Raw genomic sequence first — 24,878 nt, forward strand, 5'->3', positions numbered from 1 at the left:
CGGGAGTCTGTCTGACTGTCTCTCCCTGTTTCCAGCTTCAGAAAAATGAAAAAAAAAAAAAAAAAAAGAAAATTAAATCTAAACTGAGAATGATGAAAGGGATCACTTTCTGTACAGACTGTATAAATTGGAATAGAATTGCTCAACATAGTCTTTGTTTCAGGACCCTCTTGACAAGCCCTGAGGGCCCACTTTTGTCATTGTTTCTACTGGGATTCAGCCTGCTTTTCTGTTCACAGTTGCCACCTCCTGTTCTTTGGGTCTGGCTTTGCAGCCAGCCTGAGGAGACAGCTTTCCAAGATTGTATCCCCTTCCCCTTTATTGCTGTGCTTCTGGACAAATATTCAACTTATTTTAAGGGCTTTTTCTTTTTATCATCAAAAGAAAACTGGTGATTGGAGACTGTCAGATTTCCAATGTTACACATTCATAAAAATTAAAATGGAGGGTTAAATATATCTAATCCTTTTGGGGAGTTTTTTTTGTATGGAATGATAATCTTGTAACTTAAGCTGAAATTAGTTTTATCTTAAATTGCTGTATGGAAAAGTGAGTGTGCCTGTTTTTTCATAGGTATAGCATGAATAAATTGTTGCCATATCACTCACTTTGTGGGCCCCTGGCCCTGAAACTGTTCACTTCAGTTATATTAACCCAGCAGGTCCCTTTCTTTAGTTGAAATTTTGTAGATTCCTTTTAGTAAAAAAACACAATATCAGTAAGAATATCAAAACAACTGTTAACCTTTATTTACTGAGTTGCTGTATTTTGAGTCTAGGACCTTCTCTATTGTCTGCATATCTGGAACTTCAACTTATAGCTTTAACATGAATGAACCTACCTTTGGAAAAATGACTTTTCTTACCCTCAGACGATCCTGATTAGAAACATATTTCATTGTTATTGAAGTGTAATTTGAAATGCATATCAAGAGTTGTTGTTTTTTTGTGTGTATACCGTTTGATTAGCTGGTAGGTGATACGATTTTTTCTTAATATTGAAAATCAGTTGCTGTTCCTGGCCAGTTTGCTTAGTGGTAGAGCGTCAGCCCCACCCTGCGTGTGGAAGTCCTAGGTTCGATTCCAGGTCAGGATATACAGAAGAAGCACCCATCTGCTTCTCTACCCCTCCCTCTCTCACTTCTCTCTCTATCTCTCTCTTCCCCTTCTGCAGCTATGGCTCAGTTGGAGTGAGTTGGCCTCAAGCACTGAGGATGGCTCCATGGTCTCCGCCTTAGGCGCTAAAAAATGGCTGCTGTTTCAATGGAGCAGCAGCCGGAGATGGGCAGAACATCGCCCCTACTGGGCTTGCAGGGTGAATCCCAGCTGGGGTGCATGAGGGAGTCTGTCTCACTGCCTCCCCTCCTCTCATTGCATTTTTTAAAAAAAGAAAGAAAATCAGTTGCTATGCTACCTCAGATTTGCATTTTTTGTTATTAGTCAATTTGAATATCTTTTCATGTATCAGCTATTTGTGTTTCTTTTGTAAATTCATGTCCTTTTCCCATTTTTTTAAAAGTATTATTTGACTGCTTTTATTTACTTTCCTTAAGTGAGAAGCAGGAGACAGAAGGACTCCCACATATGCGGACAAGCCCCCTATGGGGCAATGCTCTGCTCATCTGGGGCCATTGCTCTGTTGCTGGGCTACCTAACTATTGTAGTGCTTGAGGGGAGGCCACTGGAGCCATCCTCAGTGCCCGAGGCTAACTTGCTCCAACTGAGCCATGGCTGCAGGAGGGGGACAGAAGGGGGAGGCCAAACAGATAGTCACTTCTGTGTGCCCTGATGGGAACCAGACCCAGGACAGACACCGGCCAGGGCCTTTAGCTGCTTTTTAAAAAAAATTTTTAATTAATTTTATGTCTTGTTTTTGCTAAGCATACAATTATATTCAAATATATTTATACTTTTTTAAATTATTGTAATTTAGGCTAGAATTTCTTAAAATATGGCTTATATAGCACTTGTAACAGCACCTGAGATAGTTGTTAGAATGCATGTCCTATAGAGATTCAGGTTTCTTAGACCTGTGGGGAGAATCCATGAATCTGCTACACTTTAAAATTAGAGAACCTCTAACTGGGGGGATATAGAAATTCTTACTATTTTTGCTCTTCTTTCTTTTTGTCTCACTGTATATGACGTTTTTCCTTAATTTTAATAATCATAAACTATAGTCTTGATATATTAAGATAATTGTTCTGGCCCACCCTAATGTAATAGATTTTACCAAAGTTTTGCTATATGGTAGTACAGATGTTGTAGAACATAAAGGAAGCTAATAAAATGGTGGGAATCCTTATTTCCAAATGAGGCAAAAGGAATGATTGAAAAGAAGTCAGGTAAAATAGAGTAGGAAAAAGTGTAAGGGATGTCTCATCTGGTTTTAAAGATCCAATGAGGCATTGCTCAGTTTCTTCCTCAGGTTTTATGTGGTAGTCTTTGAACCATAAATTTGAAACCCATCACTTTAAAAAAAATTTTATTGATTGATTTTAGAGAGAGAAAGAGAAACATCAGTTTGTTGTTCCACTAATTTATGCGTTCATCAGTTGATTCTTGTGTGGGCCCTGACCAGGGATTGAACCCACAACCTTGGTGTATTGGGGCAACAGTCTAACCAAATGAGCTACCTCTCCAGGGCGAAACCCATTACTTCTTATAAAAATAGATTTGTACATTGAAATATTTGAAATTATTATTATATACATATTTAATAAGGAGCAGTGTTCCCTTTAATTTTTTTTTTTTTTAGTTGCAAGCAGATGAACATGCTGTATAAGCAACAAACTACAAAGACTGAACTTACATGGTAGTTTTAATGCTGTAACCAAATAAAGCTTTCAGCAGTTATTTGACACATATTTAATGATACACATGGTTGTTACTGTGCGGAATGATCATTAAACTTAAGTATAAACAACTGTTCAGTGTCAATTTTCTATAGCCAGATTTCAAATTTCCAGGGCCAGCTTTAAGGAGGAAAAAAAAAAGTGACAGGCCAAGAGGCTTTGACAAAGGTTTCCGATTTAATGATTTTGGTATAGAAAGATGAGGCATTTGAGGCAGGGAGTGCTCATAACTTTAATGTTATTAATGCTAGGGACCACAGACTTCCCTTTTTTCCTCCACTACTCAAGACCATCTGCTAGAGAGAGAGATTGGGAAGATTCAGCCATTCTTTTACTTTTTCCAAATAGTTTTTTTCTGCCTAGTAACTAAAGCTTGGGATGCAGAGGTTTCAATCATTGGTAGCCAGTGCACAAAGGACAGTATCTTGCCCTGCTTAAGCCAAACCAGTTCCAGGTCTCAAAGTCTAAGCTGTCATGACCCCTAGCATTTAAGTACTCTAGTTAATCTTGGTCTCTGAGAATTTCTGAACCTGAATTTCTCAGTGTTTTCCCAAACTAGGTTCCTGACAACAAACATAGAAATATCCAATGCATATGAAATAAAAGCAAATTTAACATCATCACTAAACTAAATGAAAGGATTATAACTTAGAATATGCTTTTTTCCTGCCAGACTTGACTTCTGATCTACTCACACCCCTTCATTCCCAAATGAGAGAAGTATTTATGCCTCTGGAAAAGTAAAGGCAACTCAAAGGATCTAAAGCTTAGTGGAAACTAACTGGGAATCATTCCTATTTCTGCTTTGACTTTCTAGGGGTAATTTATTTTCTCTGTAGCCTGGTTCTATATAATGAAACATTTGTTGATAAAATATCTCTGCATCTGTGTGTTTGGTACTAAATTTTTGTGCTATCTAAAAAGATGATGCATTGTGGGAAAATTTCCCGATACTACTTTTACAGCCTCTACTGGCCAGTTCAGTGTTTGGTTGAAAATGGTAGCCTTTGTATCAGTTGTAATTCAGTTAAAAAACTACCTAATGTTTGATGCTGCTTTATCATTTATAGAATACTTTTACATTCCTTATCTCATAATTCACTTCTGCAGCATCCCTGTTTGAGGGTGGTATTTTCAGGAAGAAAAATTCTGAGTTCAGAAAAGTTAAACAATATGTTTCCATTCACACAGCTACTAAGATGATTTAATCCATATCTTTTTGTTTTTATTTATATTTTATCTTTTTGATACCTTCTGCCAAATCAACTAATGTAAAAATGCTCTGTTGATGATTAAAACACATATAACAAATTTTAAATTTAACAGCTTAGGCCCTGGCCGGTTGGCTCAGTGGTAGAGCATTGGCCTGGTGTGCAGGAGTCCCGGGTTCGATTCCCGGCCAGGGCACACAGGAGAGGCGCCCATCTGCTTCTCCACCCCTCCCCCTCTCCTTCCTCTCTGTCTCTCTCTTCCCCTCCCGCAGCCAAGGCTCCATTGGAGCAAAGTTGGCCCTGGTGCTGAGGATGGCTCCATGGCCTCTGCCTCAGGTGCTAGAATGGCTCTGGTTGCAACAGAGTGACGCTCCAGATTGGCAGAGCATTGCCCCCTGGTGGGCATGCTGGGTGGATCCCCCTCGGACGCATGCGGGAGTCTGTCTGCCTCCTGGTTTCCAACTTCAGAAAAATACACACACACAAAAAAATTAACAGCTTAGATTGTAGGTATGGCAGCTATTTAAATAAAATGAGAAAACAGCATGAAAAATTTTCAAAATGGCCCTGGCCGGCTGGCTCAGCGGTAGAGCGTCGGCCTAGCGTGCGGAGGACCCAGGTTCGATTCCTGGCCAGGGCACATAGAAGAAGCGCCCATTTGCTTCTCCACCCCTCCGTCGCACTTTCCTCTCTCTCTCTTCCCCTCCCGCAGCCAAGGCTCCATTGGAGCAAAGATGGCCTGGGCGCTGGGGATGGCTCTGTGGCCTCTGCCCCAGGCGCTAGAGTGGCTCTGGTCGCAACATGGCGATGCCCAGGATGGGCAGAGCATCGCCCCCTGGTGGGCAGAGCGTCGCCCCATGGTGGGCGTGCCGGGTGGATCCCAGTCAGGCGCATGCGGGAGTCTGTCTGACTGTCTCTCCCTGTTTCCAGCTTCAGAAAAACGCAAAAAAAAAAAAAAAAAAATTCAAAATGTGTCAATTACAGCTTGTGGTAAATGAAAATTGCAATCAATATAGATAATCTAAACTATATTATAAACAATTGAGGGAAGAAAATTTGCCTTTAAATGCTTTTAAAAAAATTTTGTCAATACAGTTGACATAAAATATTAATTTATATTTTAAATGCTGTTTAATGATTGTTTATAGCATAAATGATAAGACAGAAAAACTATAGTACTATCCCTTTATGAATTACCTATGTATTTTATCTGTTAGGTCAGTATGATATCTCTCATCAATGGTTGTTTGTTTCTCTTTATGATAGTTACTGTTATAATATAAAAATCTAACTTTTTGTATATTAATTTTATATTCTGAAACATTATTGAGCTCATCAAAGATTTTATATCAAGTTCATAATGTTTTGAGAGGAAATGACTAATTTCTTCCTTTTTTTTTTTTAAAAAAAAAATGCTTTTCAGATATTTGAATCAAAAGAAGAAATAGCTCTTCTCCTAAGATGGAATCTGTTGTTTGGGAATGCGGTTGATCAACTTGATATGTTGGACAAATGTGCCCTATGTAATAAAATGAAAAGAAGAAACAAGATGATGTCATTTTCCCATATTGTGAAACCAAAAACAAACGCCTTTTATGAGACCAACCTTACAAACCTCTGACAGTGCAAAGAGTATTTAACAGTTTGAAGAACTTAATAGTAAGATATAGAAGAAGTGCTTATTCAAGCTGAGACCTGTAGGTGTGTAAAGATCAAAAATACATATTGAATAAGCCTGATCATCCAAATCTCATTCAGATCCAAGAAGGATGGCTATGAGTTGGATCAGCTACCTTTGGCCCTTGACTATGTTTGTGTGGCATATAGATGGGCACAGTTTGTTTTCTTGTGAACCTATTACCTTGAGGATGTGCCAGGATTTGCCTTACAATACTACCTTCATGCCTAATCTTCTGAATCACTATGACCAACAGACAGCAGCTTTAGCAATGGAGGTAAGACTTAATCTGTTCTTTGACATATCTTAAAAAAGTGTTCCTTATAGTGCCCTGTTAACTAATTTAATGAATGTGACTGATAAACAACAGAGAGCCTGACTTGTGGTGGCGCAGTGCTGAGGTCGCTGGTTCGAAACCCTGCACCTGTCTGGTCAAGGCACATATGGGAGTTGATGCTTCCTGCTTCTCCCCCCATTCTCTCTCTCTGTCTCTTTCTCTCTCTCCTATCTAAAATGAATAAATTAAAAAAAAAAAAACAGAGAAAGAATATGTTATTTTAAACTACGTCTTATACATTAAAAAGCTCTATGTTTAGGTTCAAACTCTAATAGTTTGAAAGATTGATGTTTGGGAAATGTTACTTATTTTTTAGACATACTTTTATAAAGAAATTTGAAACACTGGAACACTACAGATAATAGCCATTTAGAAGTTTAAAGTTGCCCAAGCTGTGATTATATCTTTTCTGTTATTTGGCTGATAATAAAGCTTTAGACCAGGGGTCCCCAAACTACGGCCCGCGGGCCACATGCGGCCCCCTGAGGCCATTTATCCGGCCCCCACCGCACTCTTTCATTGGTGGTCAGTGAGAGAAGCATAGTTCCCATTGAAATACTGGTCAGTTTGTTGATTTAAATTTACTTGTTCTTTATTTTAAATGTTATATTTGTTCCCGTTTTGTTTTTTTACTTTAAAATAAGATATATGCAGTGTGCATAGGGATTTGTTCATAGTTTTTTTTATAGTCCGGCCCTCCAATGGTCTGAGGGACAGTGAACTGGCCCCCTGTGTAAAAAGTTTGGGGACCCCTGCTTTAGACAAAGAGCAAAATATAATAATACCTATAATTTAGTCATTATGTATTGGCAGTAATGTGATTTTGACAAATGAGTTCTTTTATTCATCCTTTAAGCTAGTGGTTTACAGTATTTGAATTTTCTTAAATGCTTAAAATGATTTTCTGGCCTTACCATATTTACCATCAGTTTATTTTTTTTTAAAGAACAGTAACTCCAAAGCAATGAAAGAGTTTTTGTTGTGTAAATTTTGTGGGTTTTTTTTCCTTGACCTCTCAGGATTTTATGAAAATTTACTCGAATTTTTCTAATGGTAGTTTTTTTGACACTTTTTTTTTATTGTGAGAGAAGGGGAGGCAGAGACAGCATGAGCCCCAACCAGGATCCACTTGGCAAAGCCCACTAGGGGTCGATGCTCTGCCCATCTGGGGCCCTTACTTCATTGCAACCAGAGCCCCTGAGCTGGAGGCTATGTAGCCATCCTCAGTGCCCGGGGCCAACTCACTCCAATCGAGCCAGGATGGGAGGAGAAGACAGAGAGAGGGGAAGAGAAGCTTGAGGAGGAGGGGAGAAGAAGCAGATGTGTGCTTTTCCTATGAGCTCTGATCGAGAATTGAACCCAGGACATCCACACACCTGGCCTACTCTCTATCCGTTGAGCCAACCTGCCAGGGCCTGTCATAGTTTCTAAAGTACAGTCATTAAAAGTACCTAAAGACCGCTTGGCTCTGTGGTAGAGCATCAGCTGATTTTGTGGATGTTCCGGGTATGATTCTCTGTCAGGACTCACAGGAGAAGCGTACATCTGCTTCTTCGCCCCTCCCCCTCACACTTCTCTTCCTCTTCTCCTCAGCCAGTGGCTGGAATCTGTCTCACTATCTCCCCTCCTCTCACTTAAAAAAAATAGAAAACTATGACAAGTTAATGGATATAACTAATAACAGGATTAAGTAAGTATGTATGTATTTCTATACTGGTTTTTAAATTATGGACAAGGGTAGGTTTACCAGTTATGAACAAGGAGGCAGGAAATGATGTCAGTAAGGAGCATAGGTTTTAGATTTGGACAGACCTGGCTTTGAATTCTGGCTCTATCACTTTCTAGCTCTATTACTTCTGGCAGGTTATGTGAACTTTTCTTACCATAGTTTCTTTCCTTGTAAAATGGAGTTAATAATCATATAAGCTTTTGTAAAGTATAAAATGAAAACGTGTATAAAGTACATACTTGGTACATAGTAAGTACTCTAAAGTGATAGCTTTTACTATTTACCCATAATCTCATATTAATTTGGCTATATGGCATATAATTTACAGAGAATGTTTTGTACTTTAGTCTTTAATCCACTTTTACAGTGCTTTCAGCAAATTGAAGACTGTGTGTTTTGTAATTCTTCATTTTATGATAATACTCAAAGGTTCATTACTCCCAAGTAGACTAACATAAATGTGTCTGGGAAAATTTGTAGAAAGATTATTCATAGATTTTGAAATGTGGAGTGCATCCTTATATTCCAAATATTTGAAGATACCACAGGGGTTGAACAAAACATTTTCTGCACTTCCTCTGATTACATAAGATCTAACAAGTAAAATAGAAATTTGATACAGATTGTCAGATTAGGATATGTGAAAATGGGTATTGGTTTAATATAGTAATTTTGTTCCAGGCGTGTAGTCCCTACTGTGCATTAATTACACCAGTTTTCTCACACAAAAAGATTGAAGTAGGAGTACCCTTGTTTCTAGTATGGTTAGAAAGCAATGCCTGACCAGGCAGTGGCGCAGTGGATAGAGTGTCTGACTGGGATGCCAGGGACCCAGGTTTGAGACCCCGAGGTTGCCAGCTTGAGCGTGGGCTCATCTGGTTTGAGCAAAGCTCACCAGCTTGGACCCAAGGTCGCTGGCTCAAGCAAGGGGTTACTCGGTCTGCTGTAGCCCCACGGTCAAGGCATATATGAGAAAGCAATCAATGAACAACTAAAGTGCCACAATGAAAAACTGATGATTGATGTTTCTCATCTCTCCATTCCTGTCCGTCTGTCCCTGTCTATCCCTCTCTCTCTGACTCTCTCTCTGCCTCTGTAAAAAAAAAGAAAGTAGTACAACTCCTTTGGAAAGCAAATAGGGTGGTAAGAAGCAAGTCATTAAAGATATTTTTACTAATTTGGGTTCACCTTTGGGCTGTGCCATGTAGTAACTTGAAGACTTTGGACTTAAGTCACTTAACATCCTGTGTCTTGGTTTCTTCATTTGTGAAAAAACAATGTTGGGAGTGAAGGAGAGATTTATAAAGTAACTAGCACAATCCATGGCACACAATAGGTGATCTGCAAATATTGATTGATTTCAAATTCTATTTCTTTTTTTTTTTTTTTTTTTCTTTCTTTCTGAAGCCGGAAACGGGGAGAGACAGTCAGACAGACTCCCACATGCGCCCAACCGCGATCCACCCGGCACGCCCACCAGGGGCGATGCTCTGCCCACCAGGGGGCGATGCTCTGCCCCTCCAGGGCGTCGCTCTATTGCAACCAGAGCCACTCTAGCGCCTGGGGCAGAGGCCAAGGAGCCATCCCCAGCGCCCGGGCCATCTTTGCTCCAATGGAGCCTTGGCTGCGGGAGGGGAAGAGAGAGACAGAGAGGAAGGAGGGGGTGGGGGGTGGAGAAGCAAATGGGTGCTTCTCCTATGTGCCCTGGCCGGGAATCGAACCCGGGTCCCCCTCATGCCAGGCCGAAGCTCTACCGCTGAGCCAACCGGCCAGGGCCTCAAATTCTATTTCTAAACAATCCTACACAGAAAGAATTAGAAAGAAGATATGTGTGTTCCAAATGAACTTGCATCCCTATTGTAGGCTCATGGAACATTCATAATGATGGCATGCTAAGCTATCTCTACTCCGGGGTCAGGAACTTTTTTAGCTGAGAGAGCCATGAATGCCACATATTTTAAAATGTAATTCTGTGAGAGCCATACAATATGTGTAACACTAAATACAAGTAAATGTGTGCATATTATGTAAGACCAACACTTTTAAAGTACAATAAGTCTCTGAATTCTTTTTAATAACGTTGTTATGCTGTTGCTAACCAATGATGAATAAAGTACTTCTTACCATTAATGCGACTTTTGGTGCTGCATGGTTTTGCTGATGGCTTTGTAGTCTGGTTGATACCTGGTGAGGTTAAGCTTCATGCAGGCATTGAGACTTCCATCCATTAAACATGATCTTAGGTTGGTCTTAACATTATTTAGATGTGAGAAAGACTGCTCACGTGCATACGTAGAGCCAAACATTGTCAGTACAGCAATACTCACACGCTGCAGTGTGTGGTATGTGACGGGAAGCAGTTCCAAGTGTTGACAATCAGCTGGTCCACGGGTTGAAGTTTTTTCATTTCTCTCCACTTGTGTTTGCTCGACAACTCTGCTTTCTGTCCTGCAGGTCTTTCCAAATCTTCATTCAGTGACTTGAACTTATTCACCCACATGTCTGAGGCCTTCAGGTCAGTAGCTTGTAGCTCAGGGGTCCCCAAACTACGACCCGTGGGCCACATGCGGCCCCTGAGGCCATTTATCCGGCCCTCGCAGCACTTCCAGAAGGGGCACCTCTTTCATTGGTGGTCAGTGAGAGGAGCATAGTTCCCATTGAAACACTGGTCAGTTTGTTGATTTAAATTTACTTGTTCTTTATTTTAAATATTGTATTTGTTCCCGTTTTGTTTTTTACTTTAAAATAAGATATGTGCAGTGTGCATAGGGATTTGTTCATAGTTTTTTTTTATAGTCCGGCCCTCCAACGGTCTGAGGGACAGTGAACTGGCCCCCTGTGTAAAAAGTTTGGGGACCCCTGTTGTAGCTCAAAATCTCTGATGGAGACACCGGGGATGTAACTCAGGTCGGCACTGTCCACTGCACCCTCGTGTGGATGGGTGATGAACTTAAAAAGATGAGTGCACTCACGAAATTCTCCAAAGCATGTTTTGAATGACTGCAGGAGATTAGATGTGAAGCCTGCTAGCTGCTGGAGATCAAGATGTTGAGCAGGGTCACTTGCTGTGCATGCATCTTAAAACTCTTCCAGTTTTTCAAAGTGTAGTAAATGACCTGTTTCAATGTCAGCGATGAAGAGTTCCAGCTTGTTTTCAAATGCAAACACTGCTTGTTGAAGGGATAAGACTGTATTTCCAACGCCTTGCATTTTCACATTGAGCTGGTTCAGATGTTCAATCATGTCCATGAGATAGCAGAACTTCAGGAGCCACTCAGTGTTAGCTAACTCAGGATGCTTGACGTTTTTCATTTCAAGAAAAGTTCGGATTTTGCTCAGACAAGCTGTGAAACGGCTGAGCACCTTCCCTCTTGATAACCAATGCACATTGCTGTGTAGAAGCAGACCAGGATAATTATTCCCAACTTCATCCAGCAGTGTTTTAAACTGGCAATATTTAAAGCTCAGGCAACAATAAAGTTGACTACTCGAATGACCAGGGACATCACCTCACCAAGCTCCTCTCCACACATCTGAGCACAAAGCGCCTCCTGATGTAGGATACAGTGAAAACTTAGGATGGGTCTCTTTTCATGTTCACAAAGAGGCGCTACGAATCCTCTGTTTTTCCCCACCATGCACGGAGCACCATCAGTACACACGAAAATAAGTTTATCCATCAGTAGATTTTTTTCTTTAGCGAACTCAGTGAAAGACTTGAATAAATCCTCCCCTCTGTTGTCTCTTTCATAGGCAAAACAGCAAGACTTTTCTCACGTAGTGTATCACCGACAGCATACCTTGCGGTCCCGCTGAACTGGGATAAATGGCTTATGTCTGTTGACTCATCCAAAGCGAGAGAAAAGAATGGTGCTGCATTTATGTCCTTCACTTGTGTTTTCTCAATTTGATTTGCCATAATGATGGTATGATCATGAACAGTTCTTGCCGACAGAAGCTTGTCTTTTATTCGTTTGATTATCTTGTCTTTATCCGAAAAGTTGTCAAAAAGTTCATTGGCAACATCAAGCATGAATGTTTTGGCATACTCCCCGTCTGTGAATGGCTTTCCGTTTCTCACAATTGCTAAAGCACCAGCAGAGCTAGCTGAATTCCAGTCACCGTGTTGGGTCCAAACACGGAGTTGCTGCTAACTAGCTTGCACTCTGTACAGTAGCTCTTGACATGCTTTCTTCCTGCTGTCCCCCGCTGGATATTTCGATGCAAATGTAGTATGTTGTGTGTTGAAGTGCCGCTTTCTATTTAACCGTTTCATTGATGCAATTTTATCATTGCATATTAGACACACTGCAGAACCTGCTCTCTCCACAAAGGCGAATTCCTCTGTCCATTCCTGCTGAAAAGTATGATACTCCTCATCTTTTTTTCTTTTAGCCACCTTCTTCGTCAAAAGAGTTTCTGCAATTAGCTAGCTGATTACTTGATTAAAAGGAGGGAAGTTTACTTCCTGACCTCACAACCACCCGTGTACGTTAGGCATTATCCAATAAAAATTTGGTGTTGTCCCAGAGGACAGTTATGATTGTCTCCAGCCACCTGCAACAATGAACATGAGTGGTAGGAAATGAATGGATTGTAATACAGCATGTCTGTAAAGTCATGGCACACTTTTGACTGGTCATAGGAAAGCAACAAAAGATGATAGAAATGTGAAATCTGCACCAAATAAAAGGAAAACTCTCCCAGTTTCATACCTATTCAGTGCAGTTCGATGTGGGCTCATGAATGATTTTTTAGGGCTCCTTAGGTAGCTATCCTGTATAGCCTCTACAGACTCGTCACTGACTGATGGCCTACCAGAACGGGGTTTCTCCACCAAACTGCTGGTTTCCTTCAACTGCTTATCCCACTGAGTAATGTTATTCCTATGTGGTGGCGCTTCATTATAAACGCGCCCATATTCACGTTGCACTTTGGTCACGGATTCGAATTTAGCGAGCCACAGAACATACTGAACTTTCCTCTGTACAGTCCACATCTCGACTGGCGTGGCCGTGGGCTGCTCTGCTGTATACACGGTGTTATGTCATCATCTGCGCATGCACACATGCTGCCACATCACCCTACAGAAACTGGGAGGGTTTTCCTTTTATTGTGCAGATTTCACATTTCTATCATCTTTTGTTGCTTTCCTGTGACCGGTCAAAAGTGCACTGTGACTTTACGGACACACTGAACATAAGAATGTTTTATATTTTTAACTTTTTTTTATTAAAGATTTGTCTATGAGCCAGATGCAGCTATCAAAAGAGCCACATCTGTCCAAATTGCTAAGTAAACTTTTGGGAGCTGTGCAGCATGGACAATAAAATGTTAGTAACTGTCTTTACCAACCCACACGTTTTCAGGTATTTGTGACTTTAGTGGTGATAAAAGAGGTCTGAGCAGCCTTTCTCCCATACTGAATAATTAAATTGAATAGAAAGGGAACAATTTAGTGTAAAAGGCACTAGAAAGAGGTGAGAAGACTTGTTTTCTGCTACTAACAAGTTTTGTGACTTCTCTGTGTTGGTTTTCTCAAGAAAATGAAGTTTTCCCAGTCCATTTTACAAGGTTATTGTTAAGATTAAATGATATAATGACATGTGTATTAAAGAGCTTTAAAAAGTTAAAATGCTAGCCCTAGCTGGTTAGCTCAGTCAGTGAATGTCATCCTGAAACACCAAGGTTACAGGTTTGATCCCTGGTCAGGGCATGTACAGGAAGCAACCAGTGAATGCACAACTAAATGGAACAAAATGAATGCTTCTCTGTTTCTCACCTCTTCTGTCCTCCTCTGTCTCTCCCCCTCTTCCCCTCCTCCCTCCCTCTGTCTTTCCCTTGTTCTCTCTGTCTTTCTAAAATCAATCATTTAAGAAAAGCTAAAGTAGCCCTGGCTGATTGGCTCAGTGGAGGAGCGTTGGCTCAGTGGATGTTTTGGGTTCGATTCCTGGTCAGGGCACACAGAAGTGCCCATCTGCTTCTCCACTCTCCCTTTTGCTCCTCTCTCTTTTCTTCCTCTCCCCCTTTCCTCCTCCTGCAGCCATGGTTTGATTAGAGAAAAATTGGCCCCAGGCGCTGAGGATGGCTCCATGGCCTCCACCTCAGGCGCTAAGAAGAGCTCAGAACAGAGCAATGCCCCAGGTGGGCAGAGTATTGCTTCTTAGTGGGCTTTCCAGGTGGATCCCAGTTGGGGTGAATGCAGGAGTCTGTCTCTGTCTCCCCTCCTCTGAGAAAGAAAATTTAAAAAAGAAAAACTAAAGGGCTGTGTGAGTGCAGAGCATTATTCTTTGTTGCCTGTCACCCTAATCTATTTGGAATGTTGATGGCTTGTCTACTTTTTCTTTTCTTTTTTAAGAAACTAAGCCTCTAGGAAAATTAAAGGAAAAACTCCTGGGATGGTGTGTTGTTTGCTTCTATTTCTTATTTTCTTTTGTCATTATCATGAAAGATTTTCTATAGCATGGGAAGTTGGCAATGGGATAGATCTAGAGGGAATGCAGAGCCTAAAAGCTGCCTGAAAAGCCTTCATTCATTAAGAATAGCCATTAAAAATAAAGGATGTTTGGCCCTGGCTGGTTGGCCCAGTGGTAGAGCATCGGGCTGGCATGTGGATGTCCTGGGTTCAATTCCCGGTCATGGCACACAGGAGAAGCAGCCATCTGCTTCTCCACTCCCCCCCCTTTCTCTTTCTCTTCTTCTCTTGCAGCCATGGCTCAGTTGATTCAAGCAAGTTGGCCCCAGCGCTGAGGATGGCTACATGGTCTCTGCCTTAGGTACTAAAGGTAGCTTGGTTGCTAAGCAACAGAGCAACACCCCAAATGGCAGGGCATTGCCACAAATGGGCAGAGCATTGCCCATAAGGGGGCTTGCCCAGTAGATCCCGGTCAGGGTGCATACAGGAGTCTGTTTCTCTGCCTCCCCTGCTCTCAAAAGAAAAGAATAAAGGATGTTTGATCCAGTCTCCCAGTTATCCAAACTCAAAGTTTAGCTTTTTTCCCTCTAATTTTTTATTGTGAAAAATTGCAATTATATATAGAAACATAGATACAATAGTATAGTGAATGTCATATACCCATTATCCAGCTATAAAAATTATCTATTTATAGCTAGTCTTGTTTCTTTTATGACCTCAAATCTAACTGAGTTACTTTAAAGCAAATCACAAGCACAGTAATTTCACCCACAAATATTTCCATATATATATATAAAAAGTAAGAACTCTTTGAAGAAATATAAACACCATACCTTTATCACTTCCTCAGTATCATCAAATACCCAATTAGGTTCATATTACTTGGAGCACTTCAAATTTTTTCTATAATTGATTTTTCAAATCAGGGTTCATGCATTGCATTCAGATGATATATCTTTCAAAGTCTCTTTTAATTTATAGTGTCTCCTTCCTTTTCCTCTTTCCCTTTTTTCTTGTAACACGTTTGCCCTGTAGAGTTTCTCAATCTTTAGTTTGCTGATTACATCCCTGTGGTGTTATTTACCATATTCCTCAGTCTCCTTTTTTGATTTTTTGGGGGGAGTGGGGAAGAATACCTCTTTCTAAAATTTATTTATTTTAGAAAGAAAGGAAGGAGGAAAGAAAGAGAGGGAGAGAGACAGGAACATGAGTCTGTCTCTGTATGTGCCCTGATCGGGGATCAAACCGGCAACCACTTAAATTCTAACAACACTTATCAACTGAGCTATCTGTCCAGAGTTCTGTCATTTTATAATTTTGGCAGCCATTGGTGATGATTTCCTAGATCAATAATTCTATTAGGGGTTTACAAAAAATGGTGATATTATAATCTTCCTCATTTCTCAGCTGGAATACTTTATAAACAGGAACTTCCTCTCTTAACTAGACTACTGAATTACTTCTATGTACAATGTATATGAGAGAGACAGGATAAATACCTGATCATGTTCCTTTATTAGTTTTTAGGATAAGTTGAGTCCCGGGCACTCTCTAAAGGTGACCAGGGAGGTCTTTTTTTTTTTAATATTAGTATGAGCTCATGGATTTTTAACATATTTGATGTGTTTTAATCCATTGCAGTTATTATTATTATTATTGAGGCTCACCGTATTCCATCTTTAGTAGTGGGAGCCTCTTCAAGGTAGTTCCTAAGTGTTTTTTACAGTGCTCTACTGATTTCTAATAGCTTCCTTGCTTTCTGGTATGATCCAAGTCCATTTTGTAAAATTCTGTCTCAGATCTTCGTTAATAAACAAACTTTAAATGTAAAATTCTGTCTCAGATCTTCGTTAATAAACAAACTTTAAATTTAATGACTTACTTGACTTCATTAAATGACTCATGCGTAGGACAACATTTTATGTAGCAAGCATAGCAATACTCACGGGTTATACAAGATGGAAGCCTTCTGTAGTAAGGAGGGTAGGTCAAGGAAGTTATCAACAAGGAAAAATGAAAGTTCACTGAAGAAAAGTAAGAGTTTATAGGTAATTATGGCTTCTCCATTGGTTGAGCTGTAGTGTTTTCATTAGCTGGACTAATTGCCGGGCAAAAGGAAAACCTTTCTCCTGCTGGAGTAGTAAAATAGGTATATGCTTCCTGTGCAAGTTACCCTTTTCCCCATGGGGGTCTGCAAGTGAATTCATTCACACTGTAATTGATGTCTTCCTCTTTGGAGTAATCGGCAATGAGTGATAATGTTTGAGAGCTCCCTCTAACAGGCCTTCCCAGCTCCAATTTTAATTGAAGTTTCCTTTATTTTCACACCTTGAATCATCAGTTTATTTAGGTAGCACTGGTTCCTTTTTGTTGGAAATGATATTTAAAGACCACTGTCTGGGTGCTAAGCCTATTAATAGATAATTAGGTTAATCATTTTTAGGCCTTATGGAGAAAGCTAAAAAATGTGTTTGGTTGTGTGTTTTTTTTAATACAGCAAAGTTTATACTGATACTTTCAATACAAATAATAGTACAGAGTTTTTATTTAAATTTTGTTTCTGTTTTTTATATTGAAATTTTATTATACACATATAAATACATTGTATAATTTCAGAATAATTGCAATATTATTACTAATAATATGATTACTGAAAGCAGTTTTTTTATTGATTTTAATTTATTGTGTTTACATAGATTCTAGTGTAGCCCTGAATGCATCCCCCTCAACATTTCCCTTGCCACCCCCACAGCGCCCTCCCCCGTTCCCTTCAGGTTTATCCCATCCTGTCGTCCCCTTTTCCTCTGTCCTCTTTTCCTCTGGTCCCTTTGATTCCTCTTCTGTCTCAATTCCGTTCCTTAGTTCACATTGTTCATTGGATTCCTCAAATGAGTGAGGTCATATGATATTTTTCTTTCTCTGCCTGGCTTATTTCACTCAACATAATAGTTCACAGGTCCACCCATGTTGTCGCAAAAGGTAAGATTTCCTTCTTTTTCATGGTCCCATACTATTCCATTGTATGTATGTACCACAGCTTTTTAATCCACTCATCCACTGATGGACACTTGGACTGTTTCCAGATCTTCACTATTGTGACAGTGCTGCCATAAACATGGGGGTGCATTTCTTCTTTTGAATCAATGATATGGTGTTCTTGGGATATATTCCTAAAAGTGGGATGGCCGGGTCAAAAGGCAGTTCCATTTTTAATTTTTTGAGGAATCTCCATACTGTTTTCCGAAGTGGCTGCACAAGTCTGCATTCCCACCAGCAGTGCAAGAGGGTTCCCTTTTCTCCACACCCATGCCAGCACTTATTATGTGTTGTTTTATTAATGAGCGCCATTCTGACTGGTGTGAGATGGTATCTCATTGTGGTTTTAACTTGAATTTCTCTAATGATTAATGATGTTCCACATTTTTTCATATGCCTATTGTCCATCTGTATGTCGTCTTTGGAGAAGTGTCTATTCATTTTTTTTTATTGGATTGTTTGTCTTCCTGGTATTGAGTTTTACAAGTTCTTTATAAATTTTGGTTATTAACCCCTTATCAGAAGTATTGTCAAATATGTTCTCCCATTGTATAGTTTGTCCTTTATTCTGTTCTTATTGTCTTTAGCTGTGCAAAAGCTTTTTAGTTTGATATAGTCCCATTTGTTTATCCTGTCTTTTATTTCTTGCCCGTGGAGATAAATTGGCAAATATATATATTGCTGCGAGAGATGTTGGAGAGCTTACTGCCTATGTTTTCTTCTAAGATGCTTATGGTTTCATGCCTTACATTTAAGTCTTTTATCCATTTTGAGTTTATTTTTGTGAGTGGTGTAAGTTGGTGGTCTAGTTTCATTTTTTTGCAGGTACCTGTCCAGTATTCCCAACACCATTTGTTAAACAGGCTGCCTTTACTCCATTGTATGCTCTTACCTCCTTTGTCAAATATCAATTGTCCATAAAGTGTGGGTTTATTTCTGGGTTCTCTGTTCTGCTCCATTAATCTATATGCCTGTTCTTATGCCAGTACCAAGCTGTTCTGAGTACAGTGGCCTTGTAATATAATTTGATATCAGGAAGTGTGAAACCTCCCACTTTAGTCTTCTTTTTCAAGATTGCTGAGGCTATTTGTGTGTTCTTTTTTGGTTCCATATAAATTTTTGTCATATGTGTTCTATATCTTTGAAGTATGTCATTGGTATTTTAATTGGTATTGCATTGAATTTATAAATTGCTTTGGATAATATAGACATTTTAATGATGTTTATTCTTCCTATCCATGAACACGGTATATGCTTCCACTTCCTTGATTTCTTTTATCAATGTTTTCTAATTTTCCGAGTACAAATTTTTAATCTCCTTAGTTAAATTTACTCCTAGATACTTTATTTTTTTTGTTGCAATAATGGAAGGGATTATTTCCTTAATATCTCTTTCTGACAGTTCATTGTTGGTGTATAAAATGCCTCTTATTTCTGAGTATTAATTTTATATCCTGCCACCTTGCTGAATTCATTTATCAGGTCCAGTAATTTTTTGACTGAGACTTTAGGGTTTTCTATATACAGTATCATATCATCTGCAAATAATGATAGTTTTACTTCTTCTGTTCCAATTTGGATGCCTTTTATTTATTCTTCTTGTCTGATTACTGTGGCTAAGATTTCCAGAAATATGTTGAGTAAGAGTGATGAAAGAGAGCACCCCTGCCTTGTTCCTGATCTTAAGGGGATTGCTTTTAATTTTTGCCCATTGAGTATGATGTTGGCTGTGGGTTTGTCATAGATGGCCTTTATCATGTTGAGGTATGTTCCCTGTATTCCCACTTTGCTGAGAGTTTTGATCATAAATGGGTGCTGGATTTTATCAAATGCTTTTTTGGTATCTATTAAAATTATCATGTGGATTTTCTCCTTCCTTTTGATGAATCACATTGATTGATTTGCGAATATTGTACCAGCCTTGCCTTCCCAGAATAAATCTCACTTGATTATGATGTATGATTTTTTTCATGTATTGCTGGATCTGGTTTGCTAATATTTTGTTGAGGATTTTAGCATCTAAATTCATCAGGGATATTGGCCTATAATTTTCTTTCTTTGTGTTGTTCTTTGCTTGGTTTTGGAATTAGAATTATGCTCACCTCATAAAAGGATCTTGGAAGTCTTCCTTCCTCTTGATTTTTATGAAATAGCTTGAGGAGGATAGGAGTTAGTTCTTCTTTGAATGTTTGGTAGAATTCACCTGTGAAGCCATCTGGTCCAGGACTTTTGTTTGTTGGGAGTTTTTTGATAACTGTTTCAATCTCATTTGTTGCAATTGGTCTGTTTAGGTTTTCTGATTCTTCCAGATTGATTTTTAAAAGATTATATGTTTCAAGGAATTTGTCCATTTCACCTAGGTCAGTGGTTGGCAAACTCATTAGTCAACAGAGCCAAATATCAACAGTACAATGATTGAAATTTCTTTTGAGAGCCAAATTTTTTAAACTTTTAAATTATATAAGTAGGTACATTCCTTATCGAGGTAGCGCCCATACGTGGTATTTTGTGGAAGAGCCACACCCAAGGGACCAAAGAGCCGCATGCGGCTCACAAGCCACAGTTTGCCGACCACTGACCTAGGTTGTCTAGTTTTTTGGCGTACAGTTCTTCATAGTATTTTCTTACAATTCTTTGTATTTCTGTTGTGGCAGTTGTTATTTCTCCACTCTCATTTCTAATTTTATTTATTTGAGTTCTCTCTCTCTTTTTCTTGATGAGTCTGGTTAAAGGTTCATCTATCTTGTTTACCTTTTCAGAGAACCAGCTCTTGGTTTCTTTGATCCTCTGTATTGTTTCTTTAGCCTCTATGTCATTTATTTCCACTCTGATTTCTATTATTTCCTTCATTCTACTACCTCTGGGCTTTACTTGCTGTTCTTTTTCTAGTTCTTTTAGATGCAGGGTTAAGTTGTTTATTTGAGCTTTTTCTAGCTTCTTAAGGTATGCCTGTAATGCTGTGAACTTCCCTCTCAGTACTGCTTTTGCTGTGTCCTATAAATTTTGAGTTGTTGTATGCTCATTATCATTCATTTCTAGGAATTTTTTAACTTCTTCTTTGATCTCATTGTTAATCCATTCGTTATTTAATAACATGCTATTTAGTTTCCAAGTGTTTTGAGTATTTTTCAGTTTTTCTGTTGTGGTTGATTTCTAGTTTCATGTCATTGTGATCAGAGAAGATGCTTGATATGATTTCAATCTTCTTAAATTTGTTGAGACTGCTTTTGTGCCCTAACATGTTGTCTATCCTAGAGAATGTACCAGGAGCACTTGAAAAGAATGTATATTCTGATGCTTTAGGGTGAAAGGTTCTGAAGATATCTTAAATCCAGTTGATTTAGTGTGTCCTTTAAGTCTGCTGTTTCTTTGTTAATTTTCTTTCTTGAAGATCTATCCAGTGATGTTAGTGGGGTATTGAAATCTTCTACTATTAATAGTATTGCTGTTGATCTTGCCCTTTATATCCATCAAAGTCTGCTTTATATATTTAGGTGCTCCTATATTAGGTGTGTAGATATTTATAATGGTTATATCTTTCTGTTGGATTGCTCCTTTTATCATTATGTAGTGACCTTTTTTATCTCTTACTATAGCCTTTGTTTTAAAGTCTATTTTGTCAGGTATAAGTATTGCTACCTTAGCTTTTTTCATTTCTATGAAATATTTTTTTCCAACCTTCTACTTTCAATGTTTTGTGTATCTTTTGTTTTGAGGTGTGTCTCTTGTAGACAGCATATGTATGGGCCCTGTTTTCATATCCGTGCAGCTACCCTGTGTCTTTTGATTGGATCATTTGAGCCATTTACATTTAAGGTTATTATTAATATGTAGTTGTTTATTGCCATTTTATTCTTTAAAGCTATATTCCTCTTTTACTGTATTCTTTTCCCCCTTTGTTCTTTTTACAACAGGCCTCTTAACATTTCTTACAGCATTGGTTGTAATGAATTCCTTGGGGTTTTTTTGTGTTGTTGTTTTTTTGTTGTTGTCTGGGAAGCTTTTTATTTCTCCTTCAATTTTTTTCCCCCCCTGAAGCTGGAAACGGGGAGAGACAGTCAGACAGACTCCCGCATGCACCCGACCAGGATCCACCCGGCACACCCACCAGGGGCGACGCTCTGCCCACCACGGGGCGATGCTCTGCCCCTCCGGGGCGTCGCTCTGCTGCAACCAGAGCCACTATAGTGCCTGGGGCAGAGGCCAAGGAGCCATCCCCAGCGCCCGGGCCATCTTTGCTCTAATGGAGCCTTGGCTGCGGGAGGGGAAGAGAGAGACAGAGAGGAAGGAGGGGGGGTGGAGAAGACAACAGGCGCTTCTCCTGTGTGCCCTGTCTGGGAATCGAACTTGGGTCCCCCGCACGCCAGGCCAACGCTCTACCACTGAGCCAACCGGCCAGGGCCTCTCCTTCAATTTTAAACGAAGCTGTGCTGGATACAGAAATCTTGGTTTTAGGCTCTTGTTTTGCATTGCTTTGAATATTTCTTTCCATTCCCTTCTTCCCTCAAGTGTTTCTGTTGAGAAGTTAGATGTCATCCTTATGGGGGCTCCTTCGTAAGTGATTGACTTTTTTTCTCTAGTAGCTTTGAATATTTTTCCTTTATCTCTTAGCTTTGGTATTTTAATTATGATGTGTCTTGGTGTAGATTCCTTTGGGTTTCTCTTTACTGGAATTTTCTGTGCTACTTGAACTTGTGTGACTTTTTCTTACATCAATTTAGGGAAGTTTTCAGCTATGATTTCTTTGAACAAGATCTCTATCCCTTGTTCTTTCTCTTCTTCTACAGGAACCCCTATGATTCAGATATTGTTTCTCTTTAGGTTGTCTAAGAGCTCTCTTAAGAGTTTCCTTAGACTTTTTGAGCCTCTTTTCTTTTTGCTACTCCGCTTCCATGTTTTCGTTTATCTTGTCTTCTAAATTGCTGATTCAATCCTGTGCTTCATCCAGCCTGCTTTTAATAGCTTCTAGTGTAGTCTTCATTTCTGATATTGTAATTGTTATTTCTGACTGGTTCTTCTTTATTATTTCAATGTCCTTTTTGATGCTTGTTATCTCTTTATTTATGTGCTCATTGTGTCTATCCATTGTTGCTCTAAGATCTTTGAGCATTCTAATAATCATTATTTTAAACTCTGCATCTGGTAGTTTGGTTATTTCCATCTCACTCAGTTCATTTTCTGGGGGTTTCTCTTGTTGATTCATTTGTTTGCATTTTTCTCTCTTCCCATTTTGTGTGTATACACTCTTTGTTTGGGTGTGGTGTTTGTGAAGCTAGCTAAGTCTAGGGTTGGTATTGTCTGCCTCCAGTTTCAGTTGTGTTATTTCTAGGTCTTCTTGTGTTGGCATCAGCTGTTGTTTGTAATCTGCTGTGGGCTGCTTATCTGTTGTCACTGTTATTTTGCTGTTTGTGTTGGAGTTTTCTGTGTCTTAGCTGGGTCAGGTGTGAGAAGCCCTTCATTAAGCTTCCACTCTAACAAGGGTTGTTAGGTCCTGAACTGGTGCTTTCCATATCCAGACTTGGAATGTGCCTGCCCTGGACTTCCCTGTCCGGGGCCTGGTGCAGATCAATGGGGGGTCACTGCCTATGACTGGCTCTTGTCAACTTTTTGGGAGCTACAGGTCATCCAGATCTTGTGGCTGCCTCTGCTGGGTCCAGGTGGTGTTGTAAATATCAGCTGTACTCCTAGACTTGCTTTTATCTACTCTTGGCCTGAGGAAAGTTCCTTTAAAAGTTCAAGTTCCCTTAAGATCTGCTTTCTGTTGCCTCTAATTGCTGGCTACTTGTTGGGCTCAGTGCTGTAATTCAGTGATTAGGTATAGTATTGGATGTTGCCTACTTCTTAGCCTCAGGTGTCATTCTATCCAGACTTTTTATTTACTTATTTTATTTTGTTTTGTTTTTTTCTTTTTCAGCACTCAGTAGGGTGTAGTCACAGAGGTCCGGTGGGTCTGGCCCCAGTGCTCCCCTTGTGTGGTCTGTCCACCGGGCTGCTACCGCTGTTGCTGCGTGGGGCTTTGGGTTCACGTGCTGCTGGCACCAGCCCATCTCGCAGCAGCTGCTGCTGCCCCGGGTGGGCTCGCGCTGCCCGTGCACACCCATTTGGACTGCTTCTGTAGCCGCCCCAGCCTCTGCTGCCGCTGAGGGGCGCCACAGGCACTTTTATTTATGGGCTTAGGCCTCTGCAGCTTCAGCCCTAGCTTTTGCCAGGGCAGGTGGGCCTACACATGCACACTCGGACTACTTCTAGGGCTGCCTCAGCCTCCGTTCAGCTCAGACCTCAGTAGATGCCACGGGGGACCTGCCCACGCCCACTGGGACCGCCCCCTCGGTCGCCCTGCTTTTGCTGCTGCTGTGAGTGCACCTGCACCAGCCTGGACCTCCACAGCAGCCGCCTGGACTTCAGCCTTGCTGGCGGGCTCAGGGGTACCCACACGTACCCTCTCCACTGTTGCTTGGGTCTCCGCCCCCGCCAATGGCGGGCCCATGCAGTGAGCAGGACTGTGTGTGAGCCTGGACCTCTGCAGCGGCAGCAGTGGTTCCCACCCCTGCAGCCGGCCTGCGTGCACTCGCTCCAACCACCCTGGCTTTCACAGCCGTGCCCTGCTGCCTCTGGCCCGACCACCCCCGGCGAGCACTCAGCAGTACGGGGGTGGGGGTGGGGGAATGTAGCTTAGGCCTCTGCACTGCCTGTTTGTGTCCCTAACGTGCTGCCTGGCTCTAAGCACCTTTGTTCTAACTGGGGCAGGTGAGCCTCCAATGGATGAGGTAATTTCTTCCCTTTGCTGGTGATGCTGTTCCCAGGTAAAATGTTCACTTTAGATTTGGGGAGTGACAGCCCAGGGGTTAGGGTGTCCTTTCCCCAAAGTGTCTTCCCTGTGCTTCTGAGACCACTCTCTCCCCTGGCAACTCCAGTCCTCCCAGCGCTCTTTGCTCCTGGAGCTCTGGGAAAGTTGCTGTGAGCGAGGCTCTCCTTGCAAACCTTTTAATACGGAGCCTGGGTCCAAGAGTTCTGCCTCCTCTCAAACAGTTTTTAGGCTCTTTTCTCAGCCAAATATAGTCCGTAAGCCCCTTCCAGGCTCCAGGGCTCTAGGCTGGGATTCTGGTTTTGGGATTGAGGACCCACAGCTCGCTGGATAACCCTCCCCATTCAGAGAGTCCCTCCTGGCCGCCGCTCGCTCCCGGGAGCAGGGCAGCCCTTTCTGCATCTCTGCCTTTCCTACCAGTCTCAGTGTGGGTCCTTTGGTGGTCCTTGGCTATAGAATCCTCTTGGTTTAGTCCAAAGTTGGTCTTTCATGATGAGTGTTCTCAGATTTAAGTTGTACTCCACCTTGGTTCTGGGAAGTGGAGGTTGGAGCGTCCACCTACTCAGTAGCCATCTTGGAACTCCCTGAAAGCAGTCTTAAGATTTGTTTTTGGTACTTCTTTTTGTGCTTAAGGATGTCTTTCACCAAGGATGTACAGTCAAATACTGTATTTTAAAGTTACTTAAATACATCTTTTCTCTGTGGTTAAACTCAATACACAGGTTCATATGTTTCATTTTGATTTTCAGGAATGACTTAAAATTATTTTTGGTTTAAATTTATTTTATAATTATGTTTTAAAACTTTATATAT

At 40.5% G+C, this 24,878-nt stretch overlaps 1 protein-coding gene across 2 annotated transcripts in view; it reads left to right on the top strand.

Moving 5' to 3' along the window:
* FZD3 (frizzled class receptor 3) overlaps window positions 1–24,878 on the top strand; it is a 98,573-nt gene that overhangs the window by 3,960 nt on the left and 69,735 nt on the right. For both annotated transcript variants that reach the window (XM_066278596.1, XM_066278597.1), the window contains exon 2: window positions 5,489–6,020. In XM_066278596.1, the coding sequence (XP_066134693.1) occupies window positions 5,835–6,020 (186 nt within the window). In that variant the 5' untranslated portion in view covers window positions 5,489–5,834. The remainder of the gene's footprint in view (window positions 1–5,488; window positions 6,021–24,878) is intronic.

This window comes from Saccopteryx bilineata, chromosome 1, assembly GCF_036850765.1.
Source record: "Saccopteryx bilineata isolate mSacBil1 chromosome 1, mSacBil1_pri_phased_curated, whole genome shotgun sequence".
Taxonomy (NCBI): domain Eukaryota; kingdom Metazoa; phylum Chordata; class Mammalia; order Chiroptera; family Emballonuridae; genus Saccopteryx; species Saccopteryx bilineata.